Raw genomic sequence first — 15958 nt, forward strand, 5'->3', positions numbered from 1 at the left:
TTCTCCTCTCGATACGAATCTGCGGTTTGATTTTGTGCTCGGGGTTGGTGGGTGCATGTGAGGAGTAATAAAACGACGTAGTGTCAACCCCCTGAGAGGTGCCAAGTGCTGCTGGTGCTTAATAGTCGGGGCTGTCGCCGCTGGAGGCTCTGCAGCCGATCGCTCAGCATCTGCTGGCGTGTTTGAGCTGTCTGCTTGTAGGGTTATTGGAAAGCAACTGGCTCCTCGGGATTCCTTGCCTAATCAGAGGTGTTACCTCCTCCTCTTCCCCCAGTGTCTCTTGACATCATTTCATCCATCAGAGTTTCGGAGGAAAAAAAAAAAAAAAAACACACCACACAACCCAGAGCAGAACCCACCCAGTCTGTGAGCAGCCCACACCAGCCCCTCAGTTTTGCTGTGACTGCAGGGAAGAGCTGGATCAGGGCAAAGATGAAGGCCGGGAGAGGCGCTGAGCTCCTTGTCCTGAAGGATTTGGTGCGGGGCGAACCGAGAGAAACCCGGAGCGATGCACTGATCGGCACCCCCCGTACTCTGGCAGTGGATCAATAAACCCTGCGGCCGTGAGTGGGGAATACATGACCCAAGGTAAAAAGAAGCCCTCAAGGTGCGTTTGCTCCAGCCGGTCATTTTTGCTCCATGGGATTTCTTCTACCTCTCGCGACTGACCTGATGTGGATCGAAGCCTTTCTAACATGAACTTTCTCTCTGGGATTTGGTGGTCTCTTCCCCTGGTCTTAGTCTGGGCGACCCCACCAGTCACCTCCTCATGGTGGTAAGTTGTGCAATTCCAGGAATTTTTATTTGCTCTTGGGAAAGGTGGGGTCAGATTAATTGTAAATTAGGGGTGGGGGTGGTGGAAGCCTCTCCCTCGCAGCCTCGTACAAGCGGAGCTGGCTGCTGCCAGCTGCTCCGGTCCAGAAAGTCCGGCCTTAACGCAAGCGGGATTAGACAGTCTCGGCATCTCCTTCCACACCCCGTCCCGGCTCCCCGGCCTTCTCCTTCGCCTATGCGCAGAGCAGCTGCGGGGGCTGCGCGGAGCTTTCGGCAGGGCTGAGGGGCGCCGGGGGCCCGTCCCATCCCGGTGGGGACATCAGGCACCCCCTGGTGCAGGGACACCTCCGGGCCGGAGGGAGGGGGAGGAGGGCGAGGGCTGTGGGCTCACAGGGAACCCGCCCGCGGGGCGCGGGTGAAGCGCTGCAGCTGGCAGGCAGCCCTCCGCGCCCCGGCGGCTCGGGGAATTGGCTACAGCAGGGATATTTTTTATTATTAATTCCACACACACCCCCCTCCCACTTCTTTCTCGCCCTCCCCGTCCGCTCCCTCCTTCGAAATGTCTCTTCGCTGAACCGCAAAGTGCAAGTGCGAAGGGTGGAAATCCCAGCGGGCAGCGCAGGAACCCTACTTCAAATGATACTTGATCTCGGTGCGGGGCGTCCGAGCGAACTGCGGAACACGGGGCCGTGTAACGGGTTAGAATGGAAATAGAAACCTGCCCCTAAAACTGGGGACCCCAACCAAGCCCAGGCTGAAAAGTCTTGGCGAAGAAGAGGAGTTAAAACCCTTCTCACAGACCCGATGAACATATTTAACCTTGACAGTGGCTGACGCGGCATCAAAGCCTGATCTATCGGACCGGGCATATTTCAGTAAAATTACAATCTGTGTCCATAGCCGTATAAAGATTATTTATTGCGATGGCTTTTTGTCATGGGGCCTCTTAACTTTAATGCATATTATTTTGAAAATTACGGCTTTAACGATTTTATGATAGTATAAAGTAATGAAAGTACAAGAAAACGACATTTTCTTCTGTTTGATCCCTTCAAAAAACACCTATAGTAGTTTGGGTTTCATAAAAGGTACCTTTCGAGACATTTCAGGACTAATAGAGACCATCTGGTTACAGATGATGATGTAATTTAATTTTTGTCAAGGTTATGTGGTGGTGTTGTTCGGGGTTTTATTGTTGGTTTTTATTTGTTTGTCGATTTTTTTTAAGCATTGCGCAGAGATGTAATAGCAAGGTGGGGGGTTCTACGTGCTTCACGTTACTAAAAATCACAGGATCTCCTAATTGTGAATGATTTCCACTAAAAGGCCCGCAGCCGGGGCGCTACGCACCCTCCTTCTCCCGGTGCCGGGGGTCGCCGCGGGCCCCCGGCGCTTCCCTGCCCCTTCCCTCCCTTCCGCAGGTACATGGGGGCCGTGAGCTCGTCGCGGGTGATGTGCGACAACGTGCCGGGCCTGGTGAGCCGCCAGCGGCAGCTGTGCCGCCGGCACCCCGAGGCCATGCTGTCCATCGGCCGCGGAGTGGCCGCCTGGACGGCCGAGTGCCAGCACCAGTTCCGCCGGCACCGCTGGGACTGCAACGCCCTGGAGCGGGGTCAGCGCCTGCTGGGGCGCGTCCTGATGCGCAGTGAGTCCGCGGGGCGGGGAAGGGCGAGGTGGGGCGGGGAAGGGCGGGACCGCACCCCTGCACGGCTCCATCCCAGGTGCCGCCTACCTGAGGGCCGGGATTTGGGGGAGGGAGGGTCTGGGGGTGGTCATCGCTGGGCTGGGGTCTTCCTCCTGTTACCTTTGTACTGACCAGGGTTTTACGTTTTAGGAGGAAGGGAAAGGGAAATGCAAAATTATCTCAGGGTCAACAGAACAACACGCACAATAATGAGAAGAGCTGCTTTGCTTAAAAACCTGTATTGGAGCAGGAAGACATAGATAAGGCTCAGGGGTTTGGAACATTAGGGACTGGCCCTGCATTTCCCAGTGTTTCAGGGTTTTATTGTGTAATGGACCAAAACTCAAAAATTAAGGGCTACAGAAAATCCAAGGTTGCCACTGGGAAAAGGGCTTTTCTTACTGGGAGATCAGTACACTGGAGGGGCTGAAAGGCACAGTCCATGTCTGAACAGGATCCCAGCATGTCGGGGTGGCAGATGACAACCCCTTCCACAGGATGGTTCCTGCTGGAGCATTTCCACAGCAAAGCAGAGAGGCAGAGTGCAGTCCCCTTGGGGCTGTGCTGCCTGCAAGGCCAGGGGGAGGCGTGGGGTCTGTGCTGGGCAGCGCTGCCCTCCAGGTTCTCAGCCCTCTATGGGGGGTGTAACAGCCCATCCCTCAGATCAGGCTCTGGGGCAGTAATAAATGAGGGAACATCTGATAGGGCTGAGCCAGGTTTGTGCAGACCCTGAGCAGCTGAGGCCTGCAATGTGCTTCCTGCCCTGAGAACAGGATGGCTAAGTGGGATGTTGTTGCCATCTAAATGTTGGAGTGAGCTGTCTAGTGAGGGTTCAGAGAGCCTATATAGTCCTTTGACTCAAAGAAAGGACTGTAACCCCCTATCCAGGTGATAAACATGTTAATATTCTTCCATAATACAGGTGCATTCACCAAACACCACACCAGGGCATACAGCCATGGTGCACAGCTGGTGGGCCTGTCTGTTCTGGCATTTGTGTCACTGGGATGTTGCTGGTACCACCTGAGACACAGGTTGTGAGCAGCATAGCACCTGCTCAAGGAGGAGGAGAAAAGTACCTCAGGCCATTGCCTCTGTGATGGGGATGGAGATGGGGTTAGGTGGCACTCTCATGCTGACCCAGGCAGTGGGATTTTATCCACAGAGCATCATTCAGTGTCAGACTCCACTGCTGGTAAGCAGTTGGTTTCCATAACCAGCTTGATGTTCCTGTAGGAATTATTTGTGAGTAACCAGTAACATAACCCATCAGAAGTTTTCAATGAGATTTGTCTGATATTCTAATTCAGATGAAGCTATTCTATTAAAGAAGTAAAAAAGCAGTTGTTCCAAAAGTGAAGTTTTCACTTTTGGTTCATTTGAGAGAATTACGCCATCAGCTTTACATGCTGACAATTAAGCATCAGCTCTACACTTAGTCTGCACAGGCAGTGATTGCAATGGGAGATGTAAGTTGATATCACTCTTATTTGAAATGAAATGTTTTTGATAATGAACTTGAAACACTTCTAACAACATCAAGGGTTTCTTCTTAATGCTTTAAAAAGATTTGATGTTTCTGAATAAATTTTCTCAGAAACAAGTCTTAAAAAAAAGTATGATTTGTAATAAGCCATGGTATCTTCTGCCTGATTTTGAGGGCAGTATACGGAAGGCAGGGTTTGCCCAGTCCTTTTGTAAAGTTTTAGTTGCCATTTGCCAGAGGTTTGCACAAACACACGAAGTCTAGGGCTCATTCCTATTTGAAATAGCTCTATGCTACAGAAGAGAAATACTAAATAGTTACATGGTGTTATGTGGTGTAATGCTGCCCCTACAATAAAATCACAGGTAAGATTCTCTCTTAGGGTCCTGCTTTACTGTCCTAATATTACTTAAGGTTTATAAGTTCTTCAGCAACATCTTTGTCAGTGCTAGCGGCCCTAGATGCTACACAGAAATCTACTTCTCTTTCCATGCTAAAAAACTTCTAAAGTACAGAAATATCCCACTACTATAAATAAAATTGTGCTACTATAACAGGGCTCTGTATTGTAAATTACTACACCTTAAAATAAACTTAAGTAATTACTTAAGTAATTACTGTATTGAGGTATGCAGCCACTGCCCTAAGAGTTAGCATGGGCTACAAATGCAGGTAATCTTTGGTACAATAAAGTATCCTCATTAGGAGAAGGGAAAACTGCCTGCACAGCTGGCGTGTGGAAGTTACAGCTGCCAGGCCAAATCCTGCCTCAGGCATGACACAAGCAGAGCCATTGATTTAATGGAACTTGTTTGTGTGAATTACAGTTACCAGGCTTGGTTCGAGGCAGAAAACCTAAATTTATTTTCAGAAAACAACACCCAAAATCTCTCTCTACTGCCTTTTAAGCAAGAAACTTTATTCTGAGTGCTTCAGAAGGGGAAAAGCTAGTTTCAGGAGTTCCTTGCAGTATTTTGCAATGTAGATGTTGTTCCAGTGTCCCTATTTAATAATTTCTTAAACCTATCTCTGCAATAGCGCTTCATATGTTTTTCTAAATCAATGAAACATGATAGAAATACCAGCTGTCCTGTTCACATATCTGTACAGAACAACTGATCTGTGAAAGTACATTAATCAATATCAGAAGCAAACATTTAAGGTTTTCCAACTCTAACACTATATTGATGAGTTTTACCAGGGAGGGGTCCAAGTTTAAGCCATGACTAATTCTGACTCCAGGGAGTATGTATTTGTGTGATTTCAGCCCAGTTTTATCTTTTGCTCAGCAAAAGACTCTAGGCTAACTGGCTGGAGTTAGGAGAGCCACTCAAACTAACTACTCCAAGAATTTTAAAGTGACTTTTTCTGTTTCAGGTAGTCGGGAGTCTGCTTTTGTACATGCCATCTCCTCTGCTGGAGTTGTTTTTGCTATCACCAGGGCATGTAGCCAAGGGGAGATGAAATCCTGCTCATGTGATCCCAAGAAGAAAGGCTCTGCCAAGGACAGCAAGGGCCATTTTGACTGGGGTGGCTGCAGTGATAACATTGACTATGGCATTAAATTTGCCAGAGCCTTCGTGGATGCCAAAGAAAGGAAAGGAAAAGATGCAAGGGCGCTTATGAACCTTCACAACAACAGAGCTGGGAGGAAGGTGGGTGTCCATCCAACAGCTGCCTGGAGATGCTCTCAGAGAGCAGTCAGGGGTCTTGAGACAGGGCCCTTACTGGCTGGTCCCAGCCAGCAGTTAGGAAGAAGGGTGGGATGAGCAGCAGCCTGAAGTGCTATTGCTGGAACCCTTGGATGTTCAGTGGGGAGAGATCTCCAAACAGACTGAATTCAGCTGCTTAGCAGTGCTCCCTTCAGTTCAGTGGCTCCTTCAGTGGGAAGTTAAGGCTCCTTGCAGGATCAGTTTGCATGGAGGTTTTAGTTTGGACCCTAATCCTTATAAATAGAGGAGTTTCTGGTTTCTGGTTAATACCAGAATAGAAATTTCTAAGGGAGGCTGAAGACCTCACTGAAGAACAGTCTTGACTATTAAACAGCAAATTCAAATAGCATTGGAGAAAAAACCCCTCCTGTCCATTCCTTTATGTTTATGGCAAACCTAAACACAAAAGGAACAGAGTTAAAATAAGATTACTTCACTTTTTTATGAAAATAAATTCAAAATACATGTCCCTCCAAAAGGCATTGGCTTTGGGACATAACATTTTCTAAACAACCCCACTTTCTAAACATTGTATGAAAATAGCATTCCTGGATTACAGCCAAAAGAGTCTTTACTTTTTTGTTCTAGGTGAGTAGGAGTGGTTGCTCATGCACAGGCTGAGGAATACACATGCACTTTTTATGGTGGTAGCTATAAATATTAAGAATAGTGCATGAAACTGGGGTATACTGTTTCATTATTCAAAACATACTAAAAAATTTGCTGCATCCACTATATGAAGCAATGTAAGGAAAATATTTTATAGCACTAGGACCAAGCACTTCTAAAATGATTCATAGGGACTTCTTGCTTGTTGCCTGTGGTTTTCCCTAATGTATATTCAGTAGGAAGTTAATTGTTCACATTCTGATCTTTTTCTTCAAGAAGCTCCCTTTAAAAACTTTAAAATTGTTGTATATTAACTAGACCGTATTAGAAGATCCCATTTAATGAATTGTACTGCAAGTAGATGATTTTTCTGGTAAATATTTCTCCCTCAACAACTTTCCTCCACCTGTTCATTACCAGCAGGTGTAATTAATATGCAATATCACTATTCACATCAGTGATATCCAGTGCTATGGCTGTATTTATGTAACTGTCCAAAAGAGATTGCAGACTACAACACAAAGACCCTATGGGAGGTGAATTAGCTCCATTCTGGGAAGTACTTTCTGTAGAATTTGAGCATCTTAGGAAGTGTAAGGAAATAGGTATGCCAAATAATAATAATAATATTAATGTTAAGGAAGCAGGTGGGGGTTTTGTTTGTTTTGTTTTTGGTTTTTTGTTTTAAAAAGACCAATTCTTTAATAAATATATTAAATTAAAAATAATCAACCCATTCTTATACACTCTAGGACCTGCCTTACAGAAGGGGATGCTGCTTTGTATCCGTGGAACAGTAGTGCAGGTTTAGCTTTGCAGGGATCTCACTACCTCAGCCTACCTACAGCCTGGCATTTGGGTCTGGCTAAGATGAGCTGTGCCTTCAGCTTTTTCTTACCCCAAGAAGGGTCCTGATAGGTTTCTTTTAAAATTAGACTATTCAGATTTTACTAATTCAAAAATACATAGAATAAATATTTAGAGTATTCTCATATATGAGTCGTACAAAATAATACGCTGTATCTATCAGTACAGGAACATCACTGACCAAAAAAAAAAAAAAAGAAAAGGTCTGCATTCCTATGTGTTTCTTCCACTATTGCAACAAGCTGTTTTAAACATAGATGTAGTTAAACTGGTTTCTACTCTGCTTAAATCCCAGTTTTGTGATAGTACCCCTGGCAATGAAGTGGGAATGTTAGTGACTTCTCTGAATAGTCATATAATAAATAAGCTGGAGAGAATATTAAATTATTTTGGTTTTATGACACTTTCTTACTTTATTACTGAGTGCCTGACTGAAAAATGCTGCCCTGCTGTGCATCAGTTTTACTTCTAAACACTGAGCTTTCCACTCTGTTGCCTTCCTCCCATGATGCTGTTCCTCTTGTACAAGCTCTAAAATGTTCATATTTCATGAACCCTTAAGGCATGATATTTATAGATCAAATGTCCCATATTCAGAATTAGGAATGACTGATTTATTTTGTATTAACCCATCTGTTGTTCTCCAGCATCATAGAGATAATTTAAATGTCTCAGATGAAGCTGAATTAGCTTTAATGCTACGCAGATAATAAATTAATCATGAAGTTGATGAAGGTCTTATTCCAAAATATTTGTTAAAAGGTTTATAAGCATTTTAAAAATACTATATTTTAAAATTGTGCACAGACTGGATATCTAGCCCGGGTATGATGCTTTGCACCATCTCTGTGAAAGCATTTAAAATATTAAATGCCTGTGAATTTCTGGGCAGTATTTGAAGCACTATTCAGGGCAAAGGTCAGCATCATACAGGTGAGCTAGAGAGGGTCAGCACGGTGATGCTTCAGCTGGGGTGATGGGGAGAGGGGGTATCTTTACTTACCACGGGGCTGAGCGATGCTGTCCACTTCCCAGATCGTTTCCTCCTTCCCAGTCTGTCTCCTAGCATTATGGACCATCCTGCTCCGTGGGATCACTGGCAGGAACAGGGGAGGGGTAGCCCACCAGCCCCAGAACTCTGCGTACGCTTGAGTCAAGCAACCAGAGCAGCCCAGCCACGTGGGGATGACTTGATGCTACCAGTGGGTGTCACTACAGACCGTGATTTGGAAGCCTGGCACTAGAGGATGGATGGGAAAGGTCTGAGAAGCGTAAATTACAGTTTGTTTTCACCTGTGTGTATTTTGCTGCGTTTCTAAACAGGCCGTGAAGCGGTTTTTGAAACAGGAGTGCAAATGTCACGGTGTGAGTGGATCATGCACTCTAAGGACCTGTTGGCTGGCCATGGCAGACTTTAGGAAAACAGGAGATTATCTGTGGAAGAAATACAACGGAGCGATTCAGGTGGTCATGAATCAAGATGGCACGGGTTTCACTGTGGCTAATAAGAGATTTAAGAAGCCAACGAAGAATGACCTGGTATACTTTGAAAGCTCTCCAGACTACTGTATCAGGGACAGGGATGTAGGTAAGCCTCTATTTTTACACAGCAATTATGTTATTTCAGACATTTGTATTTTGAAGGTCAAAAATTATAATTATTATTGAGTGTATATATACATGTGTGTGTGTGCATATATATATATATATAAATCCATGCACCTAACCATCAGGAAGCAGACAGGGAGATGTTTTGGAAGGATAGCTCTGTACAGGAACGGTGGCTCCTCAGTATCCCTAGATGTGTGACAGTCAGTTGTTCTAGTGTAATTCAGCAGTTTCTTCCAGGTCCTATGGAGCCCTAGAGGTGCTGCAAAGCAAAAGTGACTTTTAGGACACGTTTTGAATTATGGTCTGGAGGCAGGTCCATACCATACACAGCCACACACACACTTTTGTATCACACAGCTCACTCCAGAGCTGCCAGATGTGGCTACAGCAGCCTCAAGTCCTGTCATGTCCTTGTGATACCCCCTCCAGCTGTGTTGCTTCCCTTCCATGTTGTTATGGAAGTCCTGGTGCAGACTCCCAGGAGATGGGTGTCCTCCTTCACCTGCACATTCCCCACAGCTCACTGTGGACCATGGAGCTCCTGGATGTAGACACACCTCTCCACATGAGTAAGGTAGGAGGAGGTACAGCAGGTTGGTGCACACCATGCTTTCACCAGTCAGTGCAGCTGTCAGGAATGTGGTGTGAGGCAGCTGAAGGATCTCTAGATGGATGGAAGAACAGAGACTGGTGGGGCATGGCACATTGCATCAAGTGACACGGCTCCTTATGCCTCTTTCCAAGACAGTGTTGGCTCTGTCCCTGATAACCATCAAATAATCTGAAGGTTCATGCCAGCCCCAGTGGGAAGGAGTAGAGTTTCAGGGTTGCTAATGGCAGGGAATTTTGCTGCTTTCAGAGATTTCAGTGGAGACCCACTTAATGGTGTTACAGGATTCAAGGCATTGCCAAGCACCAGGAATCCTGCTAATGGTTCTTGACCCTTGTGTGGTGTTTCCTGATGTGGCAATTAAAAACTAGCAACTAGAAAACCAGAAATTTGGAAAAGAGAGCCAGGCTGAGTAATGTACAAAAGATGTTGTGGAACTAATTAATAGGTTGTATAATGTACCAGATTGCACCCGGTATGACGTACCCGTGAGTATCCAAATAGTAATGCAGCTCAATTTTTTTGGCACAACTGCATATTTACAATCCAAGTTTACTTGGAATAAGCATTGCAAAACAACTGTATTTAAATAAGAACAATATGTGAAATCCTGGTCATGTACTATTGACTTCAGTGAACCCAGAATTTCCTCCAGGACGCTGATGTTTTACAGTGTTTCTGGTTAGTCAAGCAGTCAAGGTAATTTTTTGTTATTCATGGCTTTTGCAGGTGATGCTTATTACCTGGACAAGCACATATTGTTCCTTGAATAGTGACTGATATTGTAAAGTCTAATACTTCAATCCAAATTAATAAATGGGCACACTGTGGCATTGGGCAGAGACTAACTTTGCAGAGTAAGATTTATACCAAGCTTTATTTCTTGAAGTAAAACACCGTATTTCTTTCCTCCTGAAAAGAGGGCCCATACACAAGCTGCTTCTGTGTCAAAAAAACATTTAGTGATCTCTTTGTATTAATCCTAATCTCATTTATCAGCCTTGTTACCGTGGATGAATGGGCATTTTTCGCCACAGTGAAAATCACGAGTGTTTGCCTGACATTGTCAGGTCAGCCCAGAGATGGCAGAATCCAACACATGCTTTGGCTCAGCTCAAGATGAAGCTGCAGATGAGGCAGTTTTCCTTTGCTGCCCAGAATTCAGGGAATGTGGCTGTTTGGAAGAGCACGTTTTTGGCAAACTGCAGTGAACTTTTAACAGGACAGGGGATGCCCTGCTGTTTGCGTGGAGTAAAGAAAAAGTCAGATGAACAAAAATTGATCTGGCTTTGGAAGATGTAATTTTGGCAACTGAGTAGCATTTTTTCCTTATTGGCTTTGGTTTGCCCTGTTGGGTGTTCTGGAGTGTCAGCCCTGTTAAGTGACTGGAAATGAAATGAGATTACAGAAGACTGAGTTTGGAAATAGGTGGGGAGCATCTCAGTGTCAGCTAAATCTAATACTACAGTGCTCTGTACATCCTTCAGTACCTTTCTGCCTTTCATTCTCCAGGGAATTTAAGCAGTTTAGTGCTTCAGGGAAAAAAAAAAAAGGTATTGGGATTGAATGAAAGATCCCCTGACCAAATCTAATGAAGTGTCATATACTTGACCAGGAGATAGCTTCCAAAAATGTAAAACAACCAAGTCATTGTCCTCTATAGCTTGGGTGTGCTGGCATGTATGAACCAGTAAATTAAAGTTGCTCAGGAGTTGTACCATTAGTAGGCTGTCCAAAAAACCACACACCCTGTCTTCTGCCATTGAAGCTTTTAGTGCTGGCTTTTCTCTCTGGTGGTGGGCAGGAGAGTGCTGGGACTGGACACACAGTCTGTCTGGGGAAGGCAGCTGGACATACACACCTACAATGTGGAAAATGTGGTGTTTTGTTTTCGTTTTTTCCCTAGAATTAAAAAAGGAGTAATTGCTTTCAGGAGAGAGATGTAGTATGTGGAAATCACAAATAGCAACTCCATAAGCAAGAGAATGTAATAACACTGTTGTCTACCATTAAGATTTCATGACTTTTCTAAAAACACCAAAGCAAGTTTTCAGAAGTGTTCACAATTCACTTAACTCTGCTCACATGGATGCTGGAATAGTTCTTACTCAGAATTTTGTACTCATAATTTGGTATAAAAAGCGGTAGAACATCCCAAAAGGCTTTTGAATATTTTTCCTTGAGCTTACAAATTTTTCCACACTTTGCATGCTCTCCGCTTTTCATAAATTTCCAGCTCCCCAAACCAATACAAGCATACTCAGGATTACACAGGGAGAGAGACCTTCTAGGAATGATAAGGCTGGGCAGTGATGGCAGTGATGCAGTGATGGCTGCATAGGGGCAGTCCCACTGTTGCACTTCCAGGCTTACCCTGAATAGGAACAACTTTACCACCTCTAAAAAAGCTACTTGCTTCTCTGCTTATAAGCTTCTGTTAGAAGCATTTTAAGTTTGAAAAGATTGCTGTTTGGCCATCCACACAGACTGGGTTGATTGAGAGTTGTTGCAAGTGTATTATGCTTTGAACATCCTGGTGGACAAGCACAGACTGCTTCAGGATTAAATGTTTGAGCAGCTGCAGCACGAGCATCACCAGCTTGCTGGCTGAGCCTTCCTGACACACTCTGGTTCCTACAGACTCTTAAAGCTGTGTGATGCCTTATTGCAAAACAAACAAACAAACAATGTTTTGGCAGGTATTATGTTGGGTGTTGGCATGGCAGTTCCAACACTTGAAATAAAAACAAAGAGGTTGCATGAAAACTTCTTACAAGTTAGAACAGACTCCTGCCTCTTAAGTGCTGGGGAGGTGCACTACAGGTAGCAGGCAAAGATCAGAAAACTCTGCCTTATTTTACTTAGTAAGTCTTCTGTTGTCTCCATTCCTGGGTATCTGAGTGCCCCTCAAGGAGTGCAGTAACTCACCTGGCTACTTGCTGTCAGTTGTTGCTCATTTTCTTTAACATGAGAGATGCTATTTCTAAGATCATTTCTTTGAGCCTACTTTCTCTTTTATCACATTCTGTGGATACTTTAGTCTCCTAGAATGGCTCAGTAAATGTTGATGCTGTATTGTGGGCCATTCCAGGTTGCGTAGCAATAGGACAAGGGGGAATGGAAGAAATTCTTTACTGTGAGGGTGGCGAAACACTAGCACAGGTTGCTCAAGGTGGTTGTGGATGCCCCCTCCCTGGCAGTGTTCAAGGCCAGGTTGGATGGGACCTTGAGCAACCTGGCCTGGTGGGAGGTGTCCCTGCCCAGGCAGGGGGATTGGAACTGGTTGATCTTTAAGGCCCTCTCCAACCCAAACTGTTCTATGATTCTATCCTATGACAGCAGCTTCTGACTGTTAGCAGCTGAAATAATTTTGAAGTCAGTGGTAAAACTCCTGTTGAAAGCTGTGGGCGTATCCTGCTCTGGTTCCCCTTCACACAAACCACATGCAGAGAGCAAAAACACCAAGTGTTTTGAAATCTAACCCAAATCCCAGCTAATGGAGGTTACTGTCCTGAGCATGCCCAGCACTCCAGGACTTTGGGGCTGCACCTCGTCAATGGGGCAAAGCTGCATACAGAGATGGGGAGGCAAGGGGCAGCCCATGCAGGGAGGTGAGGAGGAATTCACACCAAAATCCTGACACAGACTGTTAATCATGCCAGACACAAAGTTGGTCTTTTCTGTCTCGCCAGAGGGAAGCAGGACAAGGGCCTATGGAAGTGTCTATTTGCACAGTCTGGGTTCTGATGGATACTGCTGTGGGCTGATCAAGCATCAGCACTTATGTTGAGAGGTCCCAGCTGTTTTCACAGCATCATGAATAGAACGTGGTGGCCAGAAAGCAGGGTTTGGTTTGTTTGCTGCCACAGGCTTCCCAATGGGACCAGAGGTGGATCACAAAGCTGTGTATACTCCTGACTCTTCAGCCCTGATGGGTTCAGGGGCACTGAGGGCCACTGGAAGTCTCTCTTCCCTGATTCCTTAAAAAAAAGGATCTGGGACAGGCCTTTGGACCCTGGTGCAGCTGTCCTTGCAGGGACTGCTACATGGCAGAGGGTCTGCTAGGGATGGTGTGTGCCCATGTGGGTCATTGCTGGTGGTACCTCTCCTCCTCCTCCTCCCAGAACCTTCTCCACAGGATCCAGCTGGGCCCAGCTATGAAAAGACATGAAGTTCCCCCAGTGCTGGGGACAGTGGGGGATGGAGGAACAACAAATACTTGTGTGATGTGAGCTCCTTCAGTACACCAGCAGTGGCACATACAACCATAAGTACACCCGAGGGGGCAAAAAAAGAAAATCATAAAATAAACAGCTTAGATTTTTAGAAATTACAGCTTAATTACAGCTTGGTTTTTATTAATTAAGATTGGTTTGCTATCCTAGCTCACGCAAATTTTAAGTAATGTCTACATGTATTATTTTTTTCCTTGAAGAAGGTAAATTGTTCATGTTTGATGTACACCTGGGAATACTCTTTGTAAAATGTTTCCAGTTAATTTAATGACCATGGGCAATGCTTGGGGAATCCCCTTTTGGCCGAGGACAGAAGAATAGAGCTATAGTTGGGTCTAGAGAAATGTTATATCCCATGGATATAACTGACATTGATTTATAATAGCAATACATAAGAAATAAGTGAAGCATGAGTATTCATGAAGATTTCAGATTGTGTTAATAATCTGTCAGCATCTGTGGTATGGATCCTAAACTGTACCCTAGGGAAAATTTGTGGTAGATGAGCAGCATCTCCTATGTGGTACAGTGGCTTTTTGGGCAAAGATTTGCCTTAAAGAGCCATTTTGTACCACATGGAGATGGGCAGAGGCATTTTAGTCATTAAGAACATGAAGAGGTGTGCTATGCTTCCCTACCCCTCATTCAGTCCACAGCAGGCTATAATTTAGTTTCTTTTAATCTCCAAAAGGAAAGTGGAGAAGAACCCTTGGTGCTTAACCCACAGAGGTGAGGTGCACAGAGCAATGGCTCTTCAGCTGCTGCCTGTGGAACTTATGGATGCAGAGGCCATGAGTGGACACAGAGGTGATGCCAACCAGTTGAGGTGCTTCTGCAAAGACTTCAACAGTGGGCAGCACTGTTACTCTGCCCATTGTGTCCCTTGCAGTCACCAAATTTAGTGGTCTCTTCTTTCCCTGCCAAGCACCATGGGGGTGCAAGTGTTGGGCACCCAATTCACACAGCCCTGGGGGACTGGACACAAGGGGCAGGAGGGAGATGCACGGCTGCCTCAGGGAGGGTGTTTGCTGGTGAGGAAAAAGGTGCTATGGAAAGATGCAGCAGAGCACAATGACACTGACAGAGTCAGGCAGAGCCTTGAAACACTTGGTCCATTTCACTCCTCATCTCCAGACCTGACTTCTAGGAGAAACTTGAGAGTTTAAGAGCAATTTCACCTTATTATAGGCATTTCTCTGGCTTGATACTGAAATCTGGATGATATGAAGGATCAAATACATTGCAAATTATGTCTCCTGTACTTCCATGCTTCTTGTCCCTCCTGAAAATCTGTCTCCTGACCTTTACTGTGTTTCCTTTGTAGGGTCCCTCGGGACTGCTGGCCGGGTTTGTAACCAAACCTCCCGTGGTATGGACAGCTGTGAGGTGATGTGCTGTGGGAGAGGCTATGACACCTCCCGAGTCAGCAGGATGACAAAATGCGAGTGCAAATTCCACTGGTGTTGTGCTGTGCGCTGCCAGGACTGCCTGGAGGTGGTGGATATTCACACCTGCAAAGCCCCAAAGACTGCTGGCTGGATCTCCAGGACATGATGTACCAGGCTATTGATGCTTAAGGGCCACAACCTTTGCTCTTCCTGGTGTGTGCAGGGACTGCTTCCAAGGTCTCCTCTACTTCTATGCCAGTTTTGCCTTTGTCTGTCATTGCACAGAAGCTGCTGAATCATTAATACAAACTGCAGCATTTACTTCCCATTTCTGCATGACAGTGTTGCTGCAGAGTTGTCTGCCCATGATTGAGCTCTGGAAGGACCTACTTCTGTTGGGAACCTTCCAACCAACATGCAACTCTCCTCCCAACTCCTTGTGGCATCCAATTCCTGCCATCAGGAACATAGCAAAGAACGAAGATGGGGCACGTGGTGTAAGGCTGACACCACCAGCTACATGAGCTCATCTTGCTGAAGCCTCTTCCAAAGGATCCAGTTGTGCCCTGGATATTGAAATACTTGGGAGTTTTAGCATTGGTTGGTGATTCTTTCATGGGAGAAGATTTGGGGGAAGGCTGGGTGAAAGGCTTTACCTGAGAGGTGTCTGTCCAGCCCTGGTGGACTGGAGTTTGCAGTGAGATGGCCACCTGAGGCCACCCCAGCCACCTTCAGCAGCCTGGGGCTTTCTGTGGGGCAGAAACGGGCCCACAGTGAAAAGCAAAGGAAACTGCAGGAAATGTATTCAACCACAACATTTTCATAAACTATTAAAAGAGTCAAAGCAAGTTTCTTAGTTATATGTTTGTGAAAACTTGCCTTAAAACCTTTTAAGAAGTCATTAACTGCTGAGGTTTTTTGTGATGTGAGGGACTGAAGAGGTTTGTTTCTCAAACACTCAACTACCTAAGAAAACTATTCC

At 45.4% G+C, this 15958-nt stretch overlaps 1 protein-coding gene across 1 annotated transcript; it reads left to right on the forward strand.

The window, feature by feature from the left end:
• The first annotated feature begins 695 nt into the window (after positions 1–695).
• On the forward strand, positions 696–15191 carry WNT2 (Wnt family member 2). The gene is made up of 5 exons (XM_008500581.1): positions 696–775; positions 2196–2419; positions 5322–5599; positions 8456–8720; positions 14913–15191. Exons 1-5 carry the CDS (start codon positions 696–698, stop codon positions 15140–15142), a joined length of 1077 nt encoding a protein of 358 aa, XP_008498803.1. The 3' UTR covers positions 15143–15191.
• Positions 15192–15958: the final 767 nt, after the last annotated feature.

Source organism: Calypte anna, chromosome 1, assembly GCF_003957555.1.
Source record: "Calypte anna isolate BGI_N300 chromosome 1, bCalAnn1_v1.p, whole genome shotgun sequence".
Lineage (NCBI taxonomy): Eukaryota > Metazoa > Chordata > Aves > Apodiformes > Trochilidae > Calypte > Calypte anna.